The sequence below is a fragment of the Anopheles coluzzii genome, chromosome 2, assembly GCF_943734685.1.
Source record: "Anopheles coluzzii chromosome 2, AcolN3, whole genome shotgun sequence".
NCBI lineage: Eukaryota > Metazoa > Arthropoda > Insecta > Diptera > Culicidae > Anopheles > Anopheles coluzzii.
In genome coordinates, this window is record NC_064670.1 from 22,288,801 (window position 1) to 22,309,914 (window position 21,114).

The 21,114-nt window shown below is 50.4% G+C and overlaps 1 protein-coding gene across 1 annotated transcript in view; it reads left to right on the plus strand.

The window, feature by feature from the left end:
- Positions 1-21,114, plus strand: part of LOC120948959 (nuclear receptor subfamily 2 group F member 1-B) — a 74,410-nt gene that overhangs the window by 12,750 nt on the left and 40,546 nt on the right. The window contains exon 2 of the mRNA XM_040365854.2: positions 6,690-6,839. Within this exon, the coding sequence (XP_040221788.1) occupies positions 6,690-6,839 (150 nt within the window). The remainder of the gene's footprint in view (positions 1-6,689; positions 6,840-21,114) is intronic.

A 21,114-nucleotide genomic window follows, 5' to 3' on the forward strand; every position in this document is an offset into this window, starting at 1 on the left:
TAGTGCCGGACCGATGCTGGAAAGCGCAGCGACGAGAGTGCTTCGTAGGAAATAAACTCATAAGTACCTGCAAGTCGTGATCTTATTCTTTATGCAGCTTTGGATCACACGGCGCACGGTGGGGTTGATGGGATGTGGAGGTAAATCTTCGATCCGATCGAGTAAGCATGGTTCGGTCGCCTTTACTGTCGCACGGTTTTCTTGGGGGAAGGGTGTATGCGTTGAGGCAGGGCGCGTGCACTTCCTTTTCAAACCAGCGCGAACCACGCGAAACCGAGGCGCATAACGGTTTAATTATGTTTTAAAGCAATCCCCGTACTCATCCGGACCGGTACTAGCGCCGGTAATAGGGTTAATGAAAACGATTGCGAGTAGGAGGAAGGAAGGAAGCACACAAAACACATACACCAAAAGAATGAAAGAAAAAAAACGGAACGCTCCAAACGCTGATTCTTCCAAAACGGAACGACGAAAAGCGAAGCAACGGAATCACTGCACCCCTGCAAGAAGGGCGCACACAATCAGAATGTGTTTCCTTTTTTTGTGTGTGTGTGTGTGTGCTCCTTGCCTGCTCCCTCGGGGTGCTACACCTCATGCCCCAAGCACCGTGCGTGTGTGTGTGTGTGGTGTGCGGGCGCGCGCGCGCGACCCGATCGCGCACACACATACTCGATCTTGCCGACGCAAAGGCCGCGCGCAATCGCTCGCAATGCGGCGGCCCCCTTATCTCGGCGCATCGATCGGAAAATAATTTATTATTTCATATGCCCCTTTTTATTAACTGCTGCACGACTCGGCACCCCACTTCCCGTGCGTCGCTTATCTGTGCTGCTTCCTCCCCACCCACTGCACCGTTGCAGTTGCTGCTGCTGCAACTGCTGCTCGGTAAAGAAATTGCTTTTCAAACTCCTCCAACAAACCAGTGAGTTTGGTGCGGGGATGCTACGATGCGGCGGCGGCGACTTGAGGACCGATCGTCGTGTTTACTTTGCTTTCGGTCGGTTTCGGCCGGATAAGCGGCCCATGATCGATCGGTCCGCTGACGGTGACGGGCTCGCGAGGTTTTTTTTCTTTGCGTTCTTATTTCTGCCTCTCTTTTTCTCGTTCTTCTCTCTGCTCTCGGTGCGCCCTTAGTTGCGATGAGTGGAAAATTATAAGATGGGAAAATTTTCACCACCAGATAACGACACGGCATTGCGCGAAGATCAGTGCATTTGGGGAAGTGAAGTGGATGCCGTTTCAGCCAAGCGCTGCGGTGCTGAACGGAACAAATTGTTGCATCCATATTGCATCGCCTGGTTATCGGACACAGCGATCGATGTGTTTAAAATCTCTCTCTCTCTCTCTCTCGCCGAACCATTGATGTTGGCTTTAAATCGGTTAGAACGGTTGTCAACGTCATCGTTGGTACACATGTAACGTATGGCTCGTGTGGTTCGCAGTGGGTTATGATTTGTTTTGTTTGTGTGCAATATTTCCTATTTTTGCAGTGCTATCGAGTTCAACGCCACTCGTTTTGGGGGGTGCAATTTTCGGGTGTCTGATTTTTAATCAAATGCAATTGAATTAAACCTTTCCTTGTACTGTACAGCACACGGTGACCGACCCGGGGGATGTGTCGCAGCGTATAGACAGTTTTAATTTCATCTCCACAATACATGATGCGGATGCTGTGGAAATTTAAAAATATAACATACAGGCGTGTATGTGTGTGTGTGATTGTGCGGGCGTGTGTATGCAAATTTATGCAAAATTATTTCCTGTTAAAGCTTCGAGCCATAGTGCGCGACACCACCAACACAGTCGACAGTAGAAAGAAGCCCTCCTGTACCATGCTCCTTGTTGCTGCCGGCTGTTTGATATCATCTCGTTGCGATAAGCGAAAGGAGGTGGTGATGGTAGGGTTGCGTTGGGATTCGATGGCCGCTGGCCAAATTTTCAAACCTGACGGCTCATTCATGCCGTTACAGCGAGAGAGAGAGAGAGAGCGAAAGAGAGCAAAGGCGAGTCCAGGGAGTTGAAATGCCATCGGGGGCCACACGGGACTGCGCGCGGCTAGTTACAACCGCAATGTGTGACCGAACTGCTTGCATAGTTTATGAATAATGTATTCATACATCATATGCTCCTCCTTGTGGGTGTGTGTGTGTGTGTGTGTCTAAGTGTGCGTGGTTTAAACGTAAATTCCAACACCATATCACCGCAGGGCAAGGGCTACAGATGTAGTAACACACACCACACCATCTATTCTTGCAAAAGATCCTTTTTTTGCTTTGCTTTGCTCCGTACAGCTCCCACCTTCCCCACCAGATGTTACTAAAAACTGTCACGATTCTTTGCCAACACCGGGCCAACAGGAAGATACCCAACGGGTGGAAAACAGGGGGACATGGGGAGGGTTCATAATCAATTATCTTCCAACGAACCACAAAATTATCTCGTTATGCATCCAATCCGCCCTCGCTCGGGCAGGAAAGCAGCACGACCCAGTCCCAGCCAACACCGTGCCGGATGGGATATGCCAACACCCTCACACTGGTTTGCCCTTAGGACAGGACAGGGCACACACACACACGGGGTTGTGCTGTGCTGTAACTTGTGGGCCACAACTCGGTGGAAGCGATGGAATGGGAGGATTCACTTACGAAACCCAGGGATCTAGATAAATAGGTGTATCATCGGGATTTTTTAATTTAATTATCCCGATTTTGCTGCCCGCTGGCGACGTGATGGATGATAACGAGAGGCACAGAATGTGGGTGTGTGAGAGAGAGAGACTAACAAGGAAATGAAGGAAATAGGTGGGAATAGGTATGAATTTGAATCGGTGGAGTCAGTTTATTCAGATAATAATGCATCGGATGAGATAAACGCAATGGGCGAATAAGTAATCATTTTTAACTCCAATTTTGAAGCATCTTATTGGACTGACAAAACAAACATGAACTTAAAGAAATGACCCAAACAAAAAAATGGAAATTAAATTAAACAAAAATTGCACATCAAACACAAACCACCGACAGATTGCATTCCCAAGTCTCGCACCCGATCCCGCACACATTGCACATCGACACAACCCGATCGACTGGGGACAGCAAAACGGCCGCAACCCATTTCCTACCACACACCGGAATGCACCGACCAAAGGTACCGATGGGTTACAAATTGAGCGATAATCTTAAATTAAGCAATTCTCATCGCTGCTGCATCACCGGTGCATTGACCATCCGGTAGGTGATGGCAAACGAAGCGTACACATCTTCATCCCCGCGAACCGCCAATCGCGCACACACACACACACAGATTGCACTACATATTAGCTGCCGGTGCCTTATGCGGTGTGCTGGCTGATGCGGCCTACCTTGCGGCAGTACTCGCACACTCGCTGCACACTCTAATTATCCCAGAATGCAGCCCAAGAGATTCATAAACAATTCAGCCAGCACCCACAGCTTTTTTGTTGCTGTTGTTGTGTTACCCAAGCGCCAGCGTAATGAGATAAATAATGAGAATCAACCCGGTCCCGTGTGCTCCACATTGGCAGGCGGCGCAGTTATTTAAATTTCAAATTTCCTCACACATTTGCACACGGCGCTCCGGTGGCATGGAATAGAGGCGTGCGCGATGGCAAATTCGGTAGTGTTGTGCTTTGATCTTCACCGGCAACCTCCGGTGAAGCTGCTGACCAGTACGGGTAATGAAATGACCTGTGAGCCGAGATGTAATTGAAAAGGAAAACTTAAATCTCACATCCCCCCCAACACACGGGCGCAAGGATTTCCCAGCATGCAAATGCTACCGGGGGGAACGATCCGAAAAAATTGCACGTGGTGTGGGCATACGGCAATCTTCGGCCGGCTCGCCCCGGTAGTGTGTCCGCGGTGCATTATTACATATTATTATGATTATATGCAGATTGCAGACACAAACTCGGGCACAGACAAGCCCCAAGTGTGTGCGCGCCTTCGTGCTACGTGCGTCAGCATTCGGAAGCGCGCGAAACTGCTCCTGCTGCTCGCCTCCCGGAGGGCACTTTACCGACCTGGGCAAGAGAGCGAGATCCAGATCATCGTCTGGCTGTTCTGGACCACCGCGAACCTTGACCACGTGATTGCTGCTCCTGGTGGTGGTGGCGGCGGTTGAGAGAAGTAAAACGGAGAAGTAGACGCGGGTTCGCTAATTTACGTTAAACGGGGTAAAATAGTGGGAGAAGCGAAGATCCGTTAATATCCCATTACCGCTCGGGTGTTGCTTATGCTTAACGTCATGCTATTTTTTATTGTTTTGTTTCCCTTCCCTGCTTTACTTGTGTCTCCTGTATCTTCCTCATCTGCTCATTCTCGGCATGCAAAAGAAGGAATATTGAGGCTTTGATTTATAGCCTTCACTTCAAAGCCGCACGGCGCGGAGTTTCCCTTCTCGATTGATCCTTCCAAGCATGAGGCGGTGGACCGATTTTGTGGTTTGAAAATTGAAATTCATATTGGCAAAAATGGGTTCCATCCGTGCGTGAAAGTGCACCCAGCCACGACACCCGCTCCTGCATCAATCGGGAGACAAAGTGCTCCTATGCGCACTCTAGTGAGTTGTTACTGCTCAATTTATCACCCATTTTAACCGGTGCAAACACCGCACCGAATTGGCAACAGATTCCCGTCTTGGCTTTCGGTGCACCCGGTATGTTTGCTTCTGGGTGGTGTTATGGTGTGTGTGTGTGTGTTTACGTTCGTTTTGTTTTCCATTTTCCATTCCACCCAGCAACCGTCGGAGGCGAGTGTCAATTAGATACGGAGCTGCCAAACACGTCGGACCACCGGAAGAGAAATTTATGCTTCTCCGCAAATCAATCTGTCGAAGATGTAACTTTGAACCATTTTTACGATCTTGCCCCGGGTCAGGCTTTAGCGGGGGGTTTTTGTTTTTGGTCGCCGGTACCGTATGGGGGTCCCTTTCCCACGGCCCCGGATTTGCCGGATTTGCCCATCGCAACCTTCTAAGCATAGCACCGTTTCCGAAAGAATGGTTGTTTTGCTTTTGCTTTGCTTCACCGTGCACCACACAAAAGTGCATCGTGCTCTCGTGCAGGCAAAGTATGTATGCAAATGAAGAAAAAAAAACGGCACATCTATTGTCGTGCTGGATAGAACGCTCTAGACAAGGGCTAACTTTTCCTTGATTTCAAAATGGCTACCTTTTTGCTCTCCAGCACTGGGGGGACATGTACGCAACAATCACTCTGCTGTGCTAGGCATACACAATCGGCACAATAGTTTCGGGACTGTGGCCTGGAATGGAAGATGGACCTACCCCTGCCATTGTGTAGCGGTGGCCATTCAAATGCACCCCCGGGATGCAATTCGTCTGTTGGAAAGTTTACATGCTTCTGTGTCCAACCAGCAACACACAAAAAAAAACAGAAAGAATGCGCCATGATTGTAACAACCAATTGTGACAATATTTCGTTGTTTGATGGTTGATGGTACAAGAATTGAAACGTAAACCCTAACGAGAGAGAGAGTACGCCAGGAGGTACACGTTTCCCGCCAGCAGGCAGTCCTGCGCGACACGCAGGGATGTCGTTTGCGTACGGCAAGCGACAAACGCACAAAAGTAGCAAACTTGCCCTCGAGCGGAGCAAAAGCGAGCAAGGCCGTCCGGAATGAAATTGTTCCTAATTACTTGAAAAGTTTTGGTTACTTTTTTCCCTTCCCGATACCTTCCCTCCATACTGCGGGCCACCCGTTGACACCACACCCCGCCGGTGGGGGAGCCGTTGTTCCACGGTGAACGATGCCGATTGTTTGACAGTTTAGCAGGACCCGGCCCACTGCATTGGTGCCTACCGCCGAAGAATAGACACCATGGTGTGCGTGTGCACGTTTCCTTTCACAGGCGCCGCCAAGCAGGGCTGGAATAGAGTTCTCCCTCGTTCTTAAAGAAGCACACAGAACTTCTTCCTAAAGGAATGGTAAGAATTTAAGGATGAAAAAAAAACCGAAAAATTGCTACAAATTGCTCCCATTCTCAACGGCAGGAGACCGCAAAAGGTGGCCGCCGTGGTTCGCAACCGAAACCGTGTATCCTCCCAAATCCACACACACACACACACTCCACACGCTTGATGGATGATTAAAATGTTCCCAACCGGGGCCATCTGGTTTCACCTGAAATCCTATCGAGTCATTATCGGGCTCCGTCCGGCGGGGAAACTTTCGCCGCCACCAAAGATTGCCGCTCACTGATACCACAGCAGTAAGGCCTGTCCGCGGTCAGTCCCGACTAATTACGCCGACACGGGGGAGGTTAAACTAATTAATCTTTCCACGAAAAAAGGGCAAACGCTTGCGCCGCCCTGCATTACAGGGTTAGCGCTCTTCCCCTTTAGAAGGTGATGGCGGGTGTTGAGGTGATGGTGGTGGCGCTAAAAAAGATCCGCCCTGGAAAACCTCTGCTCTCGTGTGATGGCGAAAGCCAGCTAAATAGCTTCATCCATCGATCAGGCCGCCCATTTCAGAGCGAACGCGGCGCACCGTCCCGTAATCGATCGACATTTGAACTGCGGCCACGTCCAGATCACGCATTGATGTCGTTAAAGCCGCGTTCGGACGCTTCCACTTGCTCTCGTTTGCAGGACGCATCACTTCTTCGCAGTGCTAACTCCTTTTGTTTTTTGTTTCTCTCTTTTACAGGCTGCAAATCATTCTTCAAGCGCTCGGTACGGCGGAATCTCACCTACTCCTGCCGGGGCAATCGGAATTGCCCCATCGATCAGCACCACCGAAATCAGTGTCAGTTCTGTCGACTACGAAAGTGCCTCAAAATGGGAATGCGACGTGAAGGTAAGTCATCAGCAGACTTTGTTTTTCTGCCTCATCCTTACACAGCTGTGACATAATCGTTGCCGTCTGCAAAACATTCCTATTTCCACATGGGTGTTCTGTAGTGGGCTTGTTGCATGGGCTACAGTACTGTTCGATAATTAGATTCGATGGCATTGCACACACTTTGCACAGCTTGCTGTTCGCAAAAAAAAAGCGGGGAAGCCATGGTTTGTGCGACCCAGAAAGCCGTCACCACATTCACACCGCGTCAAGTGACAAACGATGTCAAACGTGTAGGGCCGTGTAGGTGAAGCGGAGGTGTTGTCACCAGCGCTCGGCCGTTCTAAAGTTCCGTACCATCGCACGCCTTCGCCGCGTCATGCCGGTGTGCGCGTGGTATCAGCGTTTCCCTTTTTTCCCCGTTCCTGGGCAGAATTCCATCTGCCAACGAATGGGAATGTGTTGGGAATTCATTCAATTAGTCTTTTGCCGGCGGAAACTCCCCAAAAAAAAACAAGCCATTATGGTGCTGCAGCGAAGCACATTGTTGTGCTTTTCTAAGGCTCACAAACTCGCGCGCCACGCAGGAGTTCCGAATTCCTTCAGCTTTAACCCTTTCCGTTATTGGCCGCGGGCATACATTATGTGTGTGCCCGGGGGAGATTTTGCAAGTATCGTTAAGTAATTACTGTTTTTCTCAAGACTGTTCTCCCGTGCCCATGGTTGCCTATAGCCGATGGTTGAATTTACGGCAAAGGCGGCAACAATAATATCGTTTCCACGTGAACACCTCACGAGGGCCGTGGTACGGGCGTCATGCCGTGGCAGGGCACAATAAAAAGGAGCCTCCCCTGGAGCGCTACGATTGTTCGCCGCATGTGTCGAAATGTGGCGACTTCTTGGGAAATGTTTGGCTCCGACCTACTCGGGTGAGATTTTTTTGTTGCTGTAATTGACATCTTGTGTTCCCATCGAAAGTGCTCTCTCGTGTGACCCTCTGTTATCAGCGCACCGCTGCAATGCGATTGTTACCGTTCAATGCAGCAAAGAATGGTCTAATGTTTTACAACATGCTTGACTTTGTATGGGGTTCTTGTTACGCGCGAGTTCAAGATGGTGCGCCGCCCGCCGCGCGAACCGTATCGGATGGGAACGATCGATAGATCCTGAAGGTGAGATCTCATCAAGCACGTATCCCGCGGACTACTTGCCGTGCCGAGTGGTTCGATTGAACTCGAGGATCTTTGGCCGTTTGGTCGTTTCGTGACACGTACGAACAATTGCGTGTCAAAAAGGAGCAAACGGAAGTTCCACCGTAAGTGGATGCGTGTCTAATTCATGCCATGGTATGTTGCATGTGGCAACGGAAATTTTTCCTTTTTTAAGGACAACGGAACAGAAAGGACGATGATTTATGAAAACGTTATGATTTTTAATACTTAAAACAAATATACCCAGCAGCAGAGCACACAACCGGTACCCGGTACGCGTGGTTCTGCCCCCTAAAGAGTTTGTGTAAGGAACAAGGGGTTCATGGCTATTTTACTAACGTGCCACACACACACACCACCTATTCTCGCTTCATGTCTTGAATCTAGAAACAAAAGACGCTTCTCCCCGAGCTGGGGACGTCTACACGGGCTAAGAATTGACCGGCCAGCCGATTCGTATCGTATCGGGGTAATGGAATATTTGAACTATTCTTTGCCCCGACACCATTAGCTGCAGCCTCTACGCTCGATGATTTATTGCCCGCCCATCTTTCCCCGTGTCTCGATCGTCTGACCGAAAACAGACGACGGCCAGGCATCCTAAGGGAAAAATATTACGAAAAATAATCACAATAATGACTGGCCAGTGTCCGAATTTCGATCGGAACACCGAAAAGGAAGGACCGTTTCTTCTGTGCCCGCATTAATCCGCTGAGAAAACAGTGACCGGCCGCTGAAAGGGTGAGCCACTGTGAGAACGATTGCCAAAACACACACATGCAACATCCCTTCGGAAATGCAAAGGAAATAGGGAAAACCGGTTTTCTATCACTGCACATCCTTGGCCGGCCTATTGTCCGGTCGATTGGGTTTTCCGGCCAAGAACGAACGGCGCACGACGGAACTGTCCACTGTCCAGGTCACTCTGGTCAAGAAAATGGTCACTCCTGGACTGACCGTTGGAATAAATTATAATTCATTAAGATTCGGTCAAGCGGCCGCAGCAAGGATGACACGGCCACTGGTGCCGGTATGTTGTAATCCCCTTTCCGGCTTTTGAGCGCGGAAGAAAAGGGCGTCGGCACACCATTTACGCAAGGATCTGGTGCCCCTCTTCCGAAAGGGGTTCACTGATCACGGCATCGAGGTCACGGATGTATGTGTGTGAGTGCAAGCGAGATGGACAGATCGGCGCACACTGTCGGCAATTTAGCTTGCGGCGAAAAGCCACGGGCAAGGTTGCACATCTCGCAATGCAATCGCGTCATAGCGACACTCCAGACCATCCTGGATTTGATGTTACAAGAAGAACAAAAAAAAGGCAGGAGAAAGAAGAATGCTGCTACAGAGAAAGGGACCCCGGGAACTGAAGGACAGTTCACCACCGAAAACAACGGGATTTGGGTGTGAAGATTACGGGTTTAGACGTTTTTGTTTCGGCCGATGGTCAGCGGCCACAATTTGACAGATGACTGGATGAAGGTGAAAGTCTTCCTTCCTCTCCAATCTGAGAAGCAAACAGTTCCTGGGCTCCTGGACGGCAATCGTAGCTCGAACAAGTCCTAAATCGTTATGCTGGGAAACCGATGTTTCAATGTTGCGTTACAAGAATGAACCGTTTATCGAACAACTCTTACATACATACGTACATACAGTACAGCCGGTACAGCCGCCCGCGTTCGCACTCACGATCGATTATAAAACGCAAAACGCACATTTTCACACGGTCGCGCGCGCTCACGCGAATTCACAACCACGTACCACGCCGGAGCGACCAGGGCCGATCGTATCGTAACGGCACCGAACCACTCTCCACTCCGCCAAATTGATGATTATATTGTTAACAACTATTGGCGGGAGGCTGAATTTGCGCGAGGACGCACGGGGGGTTTCGAGTCGCACCAAGGGGGCCGCCGCTGAATGTCCCGAATGATTTTGCCCGCCGCGATGCAATCGAACGTATACGGCCCGGGCACCGGATAAAGGTGAACGGTGATGATCGGCATTCGGCATCTGGAACGAGAGCAGCGTCCGTGGGACAAGGGACGGGCACGGCCATCGGCAGGAGTGTGGAAGAAACATAAAACATAATCATAAAATAACACTCCTTCACGAGTGCCGCTGCATATACACACAAGCCTCAAAACATACATTCTTACACGCCGTGCTGTTACTCGCGTGCTCTCTCTCCATTCTTCCCCGTGCCGCGTGTCGCGCCCATCTGAAGAACGTAAGCGACGAACCCGGCAAAACGGTTCGCGCAACGAGCGCTTGGAATCGTTCGCAGCACAACACGCGGAACGAATGCCGTTTGCCGGTCGTATCTTCGGCCGGTTCGATCGTTTTCCATCCTTCTTGAAAGAACAAAAAAAAAAGCGCGAGAAACAATCACTCACACACTGGTGGGTGGATGATGACGACGGCGACGAAGACGATGATGATGATTATGATGCTGTTGTTGTGGTCGTGTTTTTTTTGGAATATGTTGTTTTGAGCGTCGAAAAAAAGTGCGTTCCTCCTCCTGGCCCAGGTGAAAATCTGAAAGGAGTTTGAGTGCGTTGTCTGTGTGTGCCTGTTTGTGAAGCTAAGGAGAATATGAGGGGCGCACCAAGAACACAGGCCTTTCACCAGGTTGGGCGCGGCGGCGTTGTTCGCTTATCGGGCAGCTGAGATCGTGTACCGTGGCGTTGTGTTTGTTCCGCGGATGTGTTTCATTCTTCAATCCCAAAAGACGTTCGATCCTGTTGCGGAAGAGATGCTTGGTCTGTTGTTTGTTTGCGCCTTCTGTCGCGCCTGCTGAAGCATTCTATTGTGTCGTCAGAGCAGCTAGATAATGGAACAATAGTGCGCAAGACAGCGATCGCACCGAGCTGATAAGCGAACAAACGGAACCCCAGCAGCACGGCGCATCTTGCCGGAAGAAGCTGCTCTTTCGACTTTCTCGACCGCAAGCGAACGAAACATCAAGCGTGTCTGTTTAGACGCTACTTCGGTCGTGAGTCACCCCTTCTGTTACGCATCCGTTTTCCCAGGTGAGAGTTTTTCCAAAACGGTCTATTGTTGCACAAAAAGGACCCTGTCTTTGGATCTTCTTGGGACACACACACACATTACGGAACTGTTTTGACCACTGGTCATCGGGAATAATCAAGGCGATGAAGACACATTGCAGCGCAACACCAAGAGGAGAGGAGAAGAGAACGCAAGGACGCTACCAACCACCACCAAAAAAAGGGTTACCAATCCGCTCCATGGCAACCTTTTCCATCCCGGACGGCGGACGCATGGAAAAACTTAATTAAACTAAAATGTCCATTTTTTAAATGACAAAACAGCGTCATAAATAGCGTAAACTTGCCGCTGGCACATCTCACAGGTCGTCCGCTTTCAGCACGATCCGACCCAGCGTAAAGGGATGTGCTGTGCCCTACGGGCAGAAAACACCTCTCGATCGCTGAGCCCGTAAAGGGACTCGGGGTGAACCGAGAAGAGATGAAAAAAGGATTCATTCCGTTACTCTCTTGCTCGTTCTCCTCTGTGTACCAGTCGTCCCTTAATGCCACATTAGCCAATGTATCCTTTTCGTTCGTTTCGGGCTCTTCAAGACCTTCAGGCCGCCGTACAGTTTACATTGCAACCCCTTTTGTCTCTCAACACCTGAAACTAATAAGTGATCATAAATTTGACCTTCGAGCGCATCCCGATGCCCGCTCTCGAGACACAACAGTCTTCTCGCGTCTTCGAGGTCACCTTCAAATCGGTGCAGGACACTGCGCGTTGCGTTGCGATCCGACCTGGTAAAAGGGTCGTGCCACCGTTTCCCGAGCGCAGCCGGGGGTATTTGCATGGGAAATTGTGCAATTAAGAGGCAAAAATGCTAAAACTGAACCGGGCGATGGGTTTTCTTACCACGGTATATCAGGTACGCGGTGGACACCGGACCGGGCCGGGACCAAGAGTGATGGCAAACGATTAATCAAATTAGGCACCACTTTGGGAGGTGCCTTACCGTTCCAGCTGGAGTCACGGAAATCGGTAAAAAGCCGTTGAAATGCTTCCTGAACGCTTAACAAACAGTTACAAATGAGACAGATAACGCATTGGATGTAAATCTGGCCCATTACGCGCTGTCCGTACTGTCCCGGAATGACTTGCCGATGCCTTAGAAATCATTGGATATCGTACGAAATCTTACACCGTCATGATACTTCTAACCATCCATCCAACCTTCCCGACGGCCACATCGTTTACGGCACATTGTATCGCAAACCGTTACCAATCGAGCCCTGTTAGGCTCGTTACGAGTTGCAGTTGGACAGTTCTTATCAGACATCTTCCCAGAGTAGTAGCGTAACAAATTCGCACAAGCTGCACCTAAGGAATTCGTACCAATCGTACCCAAAGCCAAGACAAAACGGGCAGAGCTCCCTTGATCCTGTCATTTGAATAATGCTCATCATTTTCTTTCCATCCTAGAACCAAAAAGGTTCAACAATATGATGGGCTCGATTGTGTCTAGGCAGTGGCAAAATCCTTCGACTAGCCATAAACTCATCCATGCAAATCATCCCCTGACCCGCGGATGCCATCGACCCGGTTCCGCTCGCCGTATTCTGCCGAAATTTCCGTCCATACGCTCGGCTGTGTGCGAATATTGTCTGCACTACACTCATTATGCAGGACGCGTCCTCTGTTTTTGCGCGAGTGTGTCCTGCACGGAAAGGGAAAACGGTCCAAAAATCCCATCGCCCCGTGTGCCGCGTCGTGCGATCCAGTGTCTTAAGTTTCGAGGACGAACAGCAGCAGCACCAACAAGACATCTCGTTTGTCTTTGTACCTCTTGATGGCAAAACACAGCGAACAGAGCGTCCCTTTTTATCTTGTCCCTTTGTGCTGTGTGTGTGTGGCTGCTGCTTCTCGGGCATGGTAATGTCTTGTTTTCGTCCCGGGGTTGTGTTGTGCAGCTTGCGCAATTTTTGGACGACACGAAACACACCGCACTACAAAACGGCCGGTCGATAATTATCTACCTTTCGGCTGGGTCCGGGGGCTCTAGGCGCAGAGGTCAGAAATCTAGACCGTCCACCCTGGTACGAGGGACCACTGCTCGGCCCGGCCCGTCTGTCTTCCGCAACCGGGAAAGAGTATCCGCTTACCGGGCCGAGTAAGTCGAGCGCTGGGAAAAGTGACCGATGGAAACGTGTGCGTTCCTCGTTTCGTTTACGTATTTCCGTTCCGGATCGCTCGACAACCGTGAGGGGGGAGGGGGGGGGGGGGGCAGGGTGAAGGGTCTGGGTAAAGATTGGGCAGGAAAATTAGCTCACAGTGGACGCGCAAACGGTGAGTGCTGTTGACTGTGGTCGCATTCGGTGGTTCTGAAACTGATTCGGTTATTCGATACTTTTTTCCGCTCGCACACCGTTCCCCATCGCCGCACGGTTCCACGGGCGTACGGTGCTTGGGAATGGACAGCCAACCCGGGAAGGGAGCATTCGCTTCACCTCACTGTTTGACAGCTCTTCGGAACTTCAGCAGCAGCACCACCATCATTGACACACAACACACACACTACTTGCGGAAAGGAAAGGGAAGACGCGCGCGCGAGCGTAATTTGAATAATTGTGCAAGATGGCGTAATGATATCGGCCGCGCGGAATCACAACACACCGTGCTGCGCTGCTGCGATGATGATGATACCCGCGCGAGCTTGGAGAGAGGATATCGCGCGCACGGCGGATGCCAACTTTGTTGTGACCAACCAAAGGGTTCCGTGTTGGATGTGTGTGTGTGTGTGTGTGTGCAACAATAGCCCCGATCGTGCACGATTACCCCGGCTAAATGAGGTTAACGATTGGTGACGCATCGCACTCTAAATGCCTGTTCATAGAGAGAGAGCTCACGCGCAAATGATCTCAACGCAGCAACACACACAATAAGTCAATAGCCAATCATACATCGACACCTTCGCTTGGCAAGGCTTATGTACCTGCGTTGGTGTTTTTTTCTTCCTTCGAATGATGACGATCGTCCTCCAACCACCAAACCTCCATCGATAATCGTATCGGAGCGGCTGCTCTGCGCTGCACAACACGCAAAAGGCTCTCAAAGCAGGGCGGGCATTAATCGGTCCTGGTTGACGGCTGTGGAAGTGGCCGTCCACCCTTCCCCGGTGTGTGCCGCTGACGCCCGCTGACACTGCTAACCGTTGCTGGTCCAGTGACGGCCCCATCAAACGTGCGTCGGAAAGCAGCACGTGCCGGCGCGCGGCACGGTGCGCTATGGAATGCTGGAACGGGCATGACATGGCATGTTTTGCGCTGATGGCTATAAATTCCACTCCGAGCAGCTTGACGGGGAGAGATGGGTTGGGATGGCCGCATCCAAATCCAAATTAGATTTACAAGTGCCAGCAAACGGGCAAGGGGGTAAGAATGCTCATTTTTTTTTAAAGGAACATGACGAAAAACGAAAACAATTTACGGATGATTCGTGTTAAAGTCCCACCCAAATGACCATAAGTGCCACCCATCACACACACACACACACACACACTGGCTGGCTCATCTGGCTATGAAGTGTTTCGAAAATTGGATAATAAACCATAATTCATAAATCAGCTTTCAAGGGGCCCAAATTTGCACCGAAAACAACCTCACACACACGCACCAAATTAAAAAAAAGAGTGGCCAACAATTGACCCCAAGCGGCCAGTTGAACTTGATGGTGTGCTGCCCCTGCTACCGTCATACACACGCACACTCCTGGTGCATTTTGGCAATCGCCGCCACCCCGTTTGACATGCCCGTCGCGTTGTTAACCTCTTCAGCGGAGCTCTTGACTCAGCAACAATTTCGCTTCCTTCCTGCTTGCCTCCTATATATCCAGCCAGCGTTCCGTCCCGTTTTCCCAAATGCATTGTAAACCTCATCATCATGCGGGTTTTAATCCACCGGACGCACCATCGACCTTGGGCTGTGCGTGTGTGTTTTGTTAAAGAAAAGTGACGATTATAAGCCAAAAAAAAAACCCCCGGGCCTCCACTGTTTAAATGATCCCTCTCCTCGCACTTCGGGAAGCTGCCTGTTTGTGAGCTAATGTGATTAATCTTCACCTTTTTTTCAGTTGGGCATTCGGCGTCTCGTATTCGCCCCTTCCTGTGTGTATTACACACGTTGACACAGCATCACCTTGCCTTTCGCTAAAGGTCCTTTAGGTTTTGAGGGAGAGTTTTTTTTTTATTATTTGTTGGCTTCTTCCTGAAGCGCTTCCGAGTTGTGCTCACTCCGAGAAAGGCCCTCCGGGGGTAGCCTATTTAAACATCATTTAGCGCACGGAACGGTAGGCGCCTCAAACGGGGCGAAAAAAAACGATACACAAAAACGTGTTAGTTTTAATGCTAACAAAAGGAGAAGAATGGGCGAATAAATGGTTGTTGAATGTACCGAGCATACACGAACAACGAGAAAAAAGCCTCCAAAAGGCCCACTTTTTTAACATCGCTACATTTCATGGAGTAACAACAGACCAGCTTTTTCGTGCCGCCCTGAGCAGCAACACGATGTTCGGTTTGTTGGCTGCGCAAACTCTGGCATCTGCCTGTGTTTCCTTTGTTCTGACACGCGTGTTCTGACGCAAAGAAGCATAATGATGGTCGTGTGAGTGTGTGTCTACACAATCCACCTACTAATGCTTCTTGCTCTTCACTAACATCTTCCCTCCGCTTATCATATCAGGTGGAAAACAGAAGAAGCAACAACAAAAAAAACGATGCAGCACAATCAATTCTATCTTGCACACGCGGGGCACTATCTAAACGTCACTTGCAGCGCAGCGATCGTCCAACATTGTTGAGCGTAGTGCCTAATCGGTAACGGAGCTGTAGTATAAATTAATCAGTTGCAGCGGGAGCGAAACCCGCGTTCGGAAGGGTGAAGTACACATCGCTTGCCACCAGTTCGATAAGCGTAACATACTCGCGCAGTAAAACCACACTCGCATGGCTTCGGATCGCTTCAAGAAGATCACCACACCCTCGGTACCGTACTGGATGCGGCTTGCCTGCCTGCGCGTGTGTGTGTGTGTACGTTCTTGCGCTGTTGTGGCCAAGAGTTCAACGGCAAGCCGGTTGGGCAGTTGTTGTTCCAATTTTATTTATGACTTCTTGGATGGCGGGATGGATGTGTCTTCGCTTCGGCTTCGGCTTTGGTCAGTTTTCCCAGGCATGGTTTCTGCACAGTTTGGTTATCGGTTGTGTGCGTGGAGCGATTTTTATCATCTTGAACCTTCTCTTTCGAGAAGTGAGCATATTTGCGTGAAGCGGTCGTTTTTTTTGCTCTTTGTGCTTTGTGCACTTTTGCTTTCGCATCTTGCCCCATGCCCGAAAGGTATCTGGCTCGCGCGCGCTCGCATCCCTCAAGACAGATAACTTATCGCACGTGATGATGTGAAAAGTATATCACGATCGTGGCGGCAAAATGGGAAGTTTAATTTTTGCTTCTCCCTGCACAGTGCAAGGAAATTTAGCATGCTCTTCCGTTTTGACGGTTTACGAGCAAACGTATGGGGTACAGTTCACACCGGTTCAGCCGGTTCCCAGGTGAACGGAAGCACCCAGTGAAGCCCCTGGGGTGGAGGTGATCGCTTGCCCGTGGTAAGGAAACCTTACCGGTAGGGTCGATGTGTGCGCCTTTCTTGACGTATCAGCCACCTTGGCTTTAAAACGACAAAAAAGAATGGGCAGTAAAGAACCCGGTAGAGTATCCAATCACCCACACCGAGAGGTTTTGGTTTGACTGCATTCAACGCGTCCAAGTGCATCCTTTCTTCTCGTTCTCCTCGGGAATCCGTCGCTCCATCAACAAGAGCGATAGAGAAAGAGAGAAGCAAATGTAACAGATATATAATTATGGGTAAATTAGTCGGTATTCACCTTGCCGTAAGGCGCGATCGAGTGCAACTCCACTAAACCCGCGATTCCCGTTCTATGTGCTCGCTCGTTTTTTTTTTCGAAAAAGTTCAAGTGGTAAGGGTTGCTGCTGCTGGCTGCTGCTGCCAGAAGCTAACCCCAGCTGGACCCTATAGCTGCTCGAGAGGTCTTCACCGGTTCACCCTCTTCGGTACACGCGGTAAGGGTCTTGCGAGATAACTCTTCACCTCGCTGCTGCTCGTGTGTTGTCATGCGTTGTGTTTCCCCGTTTTGGAGCGTCGGTTTTGGAGCGATCGTTGCTGTTGCCTGTGTAGCTCGAAAATCGATTACGTCCGAACGCATCGCGGTGGGAAAGGTGCACGCGCGTGTACTGTGCCACTCAGCCCGCGTGAGGGCCCCCTGAAGGATGAGTTTTGCTGTCCGGACAAGATCGATGATCGAGTAGCGACCGGCCCGGACGACTTAGACACGGCTAGGGCTGCGTTTGCTGGTGCGTTGCTTGCTGCAGATGGAAGAAGGCCCCCTGTCCTTTGGGTCGCACAGCTTGGCGCATTTTCCGCGCCAGCAAACGCGGGCATGGGCATGGGCTTGGAGCAAAACCTAGCGTGGTATGGAGGCGTTCGAACACGAGCGTAGTTTTGCGATCGCAGCCACCACGGTAAACAATGCGGCAAGTGTTTTGATTGATGCCTTTTCGTCTCCCTCGCTCCCTACTCAGCCTCTTTCTCCTTTTTTCTTGGGGTGAGCCGGTGATGATGAGGCGATTTATTGGATATGACAATCACAGCGCCCGATAGAGAATCATGCACGAGACGGCGTTCCGTTGTAGCGTTTTTGTTTTCGATCAGACATCCCGCCGGAGTGAAAGGTGACAGAATGGGGTAGTTTGCCGTCAATGTAGGTCGCCTTGACCTGCCCCTCCTTGCGTCCAGCCAAAGCGCTTTCCGTAGACAAAGATGCGTAATATATTTAAGGCTTCCCTCCAAATGAAACGCTTGCGCTTCCATCCGTTACGCCACATTCCACCACCGAAATGGGGTCGTTCACATCGCGGCGTACCCTGGCGTTGGGCCCGGCACCGAAACCGGGGTCCATTGCAAGGAGAGAGCAAAATATGTTTTGTGTACCAGCGCCTTGCTGCCCAATTTATCCTTCGCCGGAACCACACCGGCGTTCGAAAGCAGCAGAAACCGGACAACAGATGTAACAGCAACACCCGCAACAACAATCCTGCGCTTCGCAGACGCGTGAATAAGAAGAAGAAACCCATTGCTACGTGCGTTGTTTGACGGGGGGGGGGATCCTGGGGGATGGAAGAATCCTTTCCCAAGCATTTTGTGCCAGCCAAGAATCGCCCGAATCGCTTAATCCGCCCCAGCCGCCGCGGGCCCACCCAAACCACCAACACCGGGGCAGAAGTTTGCCATATGGTGTAAATTCAATTTTAAGCAACTGCTGTGTGCCGTGCCCTGCTCTCGGCAGTGTCCTTCCCGCCCGCCACCACTGCTGGATGCTGCATGCAGCCGAGTTGATGCGTCGTTCCTCGCGGTCTGCCGCTTCCAGTGAATCGATTCCGGTTCGGCACGGTTCTTCTGTTTTTCTTGGCTGTTTTTTTTTTTTTACTTTCCGCCCGCCATTCCCTGTTCCTAAGAAGAGAGCAACAATAACAATCCTGCCGAGAAATGGTGGACCAAAATGCGGGAATGGCTCGGGCGCGTAGATTGCACACCGAACTCCGTTCCACCGCCCGCGTACGCCCAAGCCCGCGCGCATATGTTACGCGAGCCGATCGCGCGCAAAACGCAAAAACGTGCAGCGCATACACAAAAAAAAAACCTTCCGACGTGCAACGGTGGTGATGCTGTGGGTGATGGAAGCTTTCGGTTGTGGTTGCGTTTGGGCACGGAATGTTGCACGGACGGAATTACCTGGTTTGAGTGTGTGTGCAGACGAAATTTGGTTCCACGAATTGGACAATATTTACGAGTGAGTGTGGCATAAGGGAGCAGCGCCCTTCCAGGCTCAATAAACAGTTTGCCAAGAAGTTTTGAAAATTTGCGGTAATCTAATACTCCGGGATGCGAGGTTTTCGAGGGATTGAAGTTGGACGACGACCTTTATTGGTGTGTGGTTGAACGTTATTGGATTCTACAGAGACTGTTACATCTTAAATTAAAGGATAAAAGTGTGATGAGTTGCAGCCCAGCTGCCGGTCCGGGAGGAAGATTCCCGATTGGAAGTCACCGTGGTGACGTTTGCCCTTTAACTCCACTACCTGACAGCTTTGGCATCATTAATCACTCAATAAATCACCTCAAACCCGACTTTTCCCACGTCCCCGGGTACGTCTGTCTTACCGTTGCCCGAGCAAAAAAGTGAGCTTCACTAGATCCTTTCCTCCCAGAGTATGTGTATGTGTGTGTGTGTATGTCTCCTGTACTAATTGATTCAATTACATCGCGTGATTAATGATACGCGAACATTATTAAAGCAATCCTCTGGTCTCGTCCTCTCCCTCGACACACACAAAACTGCAACTGTAAGATGTTCTCTACACGCACAAGACATGCTAGAAATCAGATCTCACTCCAGTTACAAGTTCCTGCAATTGTAAGTGTAACTCTAGAACCGCACTCTATCTCTTCCGCAAGCCGACCCGTAACATTGTTTGTACCTTTGTGTTCGCCAAAATCGGTCTCTATGCTCGGAGTGCTTTCACTTAACGGGCGTACACCACCACCACCCCACACAACGGCATAACGGTTTGATGGCCCGTGAAGGATGCCATGCCGGCCCAACCCAAGCGGTGATGACTATCATCAGCATCAGCATCATCATCAGCAGCACCATCACAGCCGCGCGGCAGGGCTTCCATCACTCTCGTGCCGCGAGTACGCTGCTTTTGCACGGACACACACACACACACACACAGGAGGACCGTGAGAAAATTCCTCGACTTTTATGATGCACCAAAGCTTCGTGATATGCCGGATCGCGCGAAACTGCATTGCAAGCCCCCACCCATGGCCCATGTACGCCCTGCGTCCCATCAGCAGTTGGTTGGTTTCGATCGTGCCGGAGCGTTATCCGTTTGCCCTGAATCTGGCCCGCCTGTTCTCTATCTCTCTCTTTCGCTCGGTGAAGATGTACCAGCCCCGATTTGGGCGGGCGAGATTGAATGCATTCCACTGCCAAAGAAAGGAAGATAAAAAAAAAATCTGCTGCCTTCCGATAATGACACTGTTTGACCGCGCTGCAAACGGAGGCTACGGTCCGGGGAAAAACGGGTCATTCCTTTTAACTATGAAGGTTTAAATCTTGCATCCAACTTTTTCAACGCAACGCTAATCGAGCTAATCGAGAAATTTTGCAATCATTTTATTGGTCCGGGCGACGGGCAAAAAACTGCTCACATAATCAACCGTAATCGATAGGGTGAGTGTGCTTTATGGTGGCAGTTTAATGGCCGTTAGACGGTTACAGGTCAGCAGCGCTTATCTGACACTGTTTCTGCACCGCGGAGCAACCGTTCGGGTGGGAGAGGTTAGAGTGTAACTTCCTAACCTGCATCGATAAATAGAACCCCAACCAAAAAGGGGTTGGGAAACGGGGGAAGATACAAGCCGCTGGCCGTTACGGGCGAGTTCTATTCAGAAAGATAAAAAAACACATCCCACCAGCAATGCACTGATTGCAACTGCAACTGTGCAGGGTCATCGAGGGGTGCCTTTCGTTCGATTTCACATATAGCTTGGAAAAGCAAAGAGGAGAGGACGAAGATGTAGCAGGGCGGAGTAACTACTACAAACGTGAGGCCCCAACCATGAGCTATTACAAATCCCAATCGCTCCGAAAGTCAGACAACAATGTGCGTCTGGCGCGCATGTACCAACAATCACCAGACCGGGCACAAACAACCACAACTACCCCACCATTGAGTGTAGAAGAGAGAGAGAGAGAGAGAGAGAGAGAGAGAGAATGTGGAGAGTTTGAAAAAAAGACGCAGGACACACAACATAAAGCATCGATCTCACTGTAGCGGACGGCACACCATGGCTGCGATGGGAAGAAGATGGTCAAGCACACCCGCCAGCTTGGGGAAACAGAAAACCGATAAACCCGAACAGCGCACACGCGAAAAACTCCCCCCCACCCC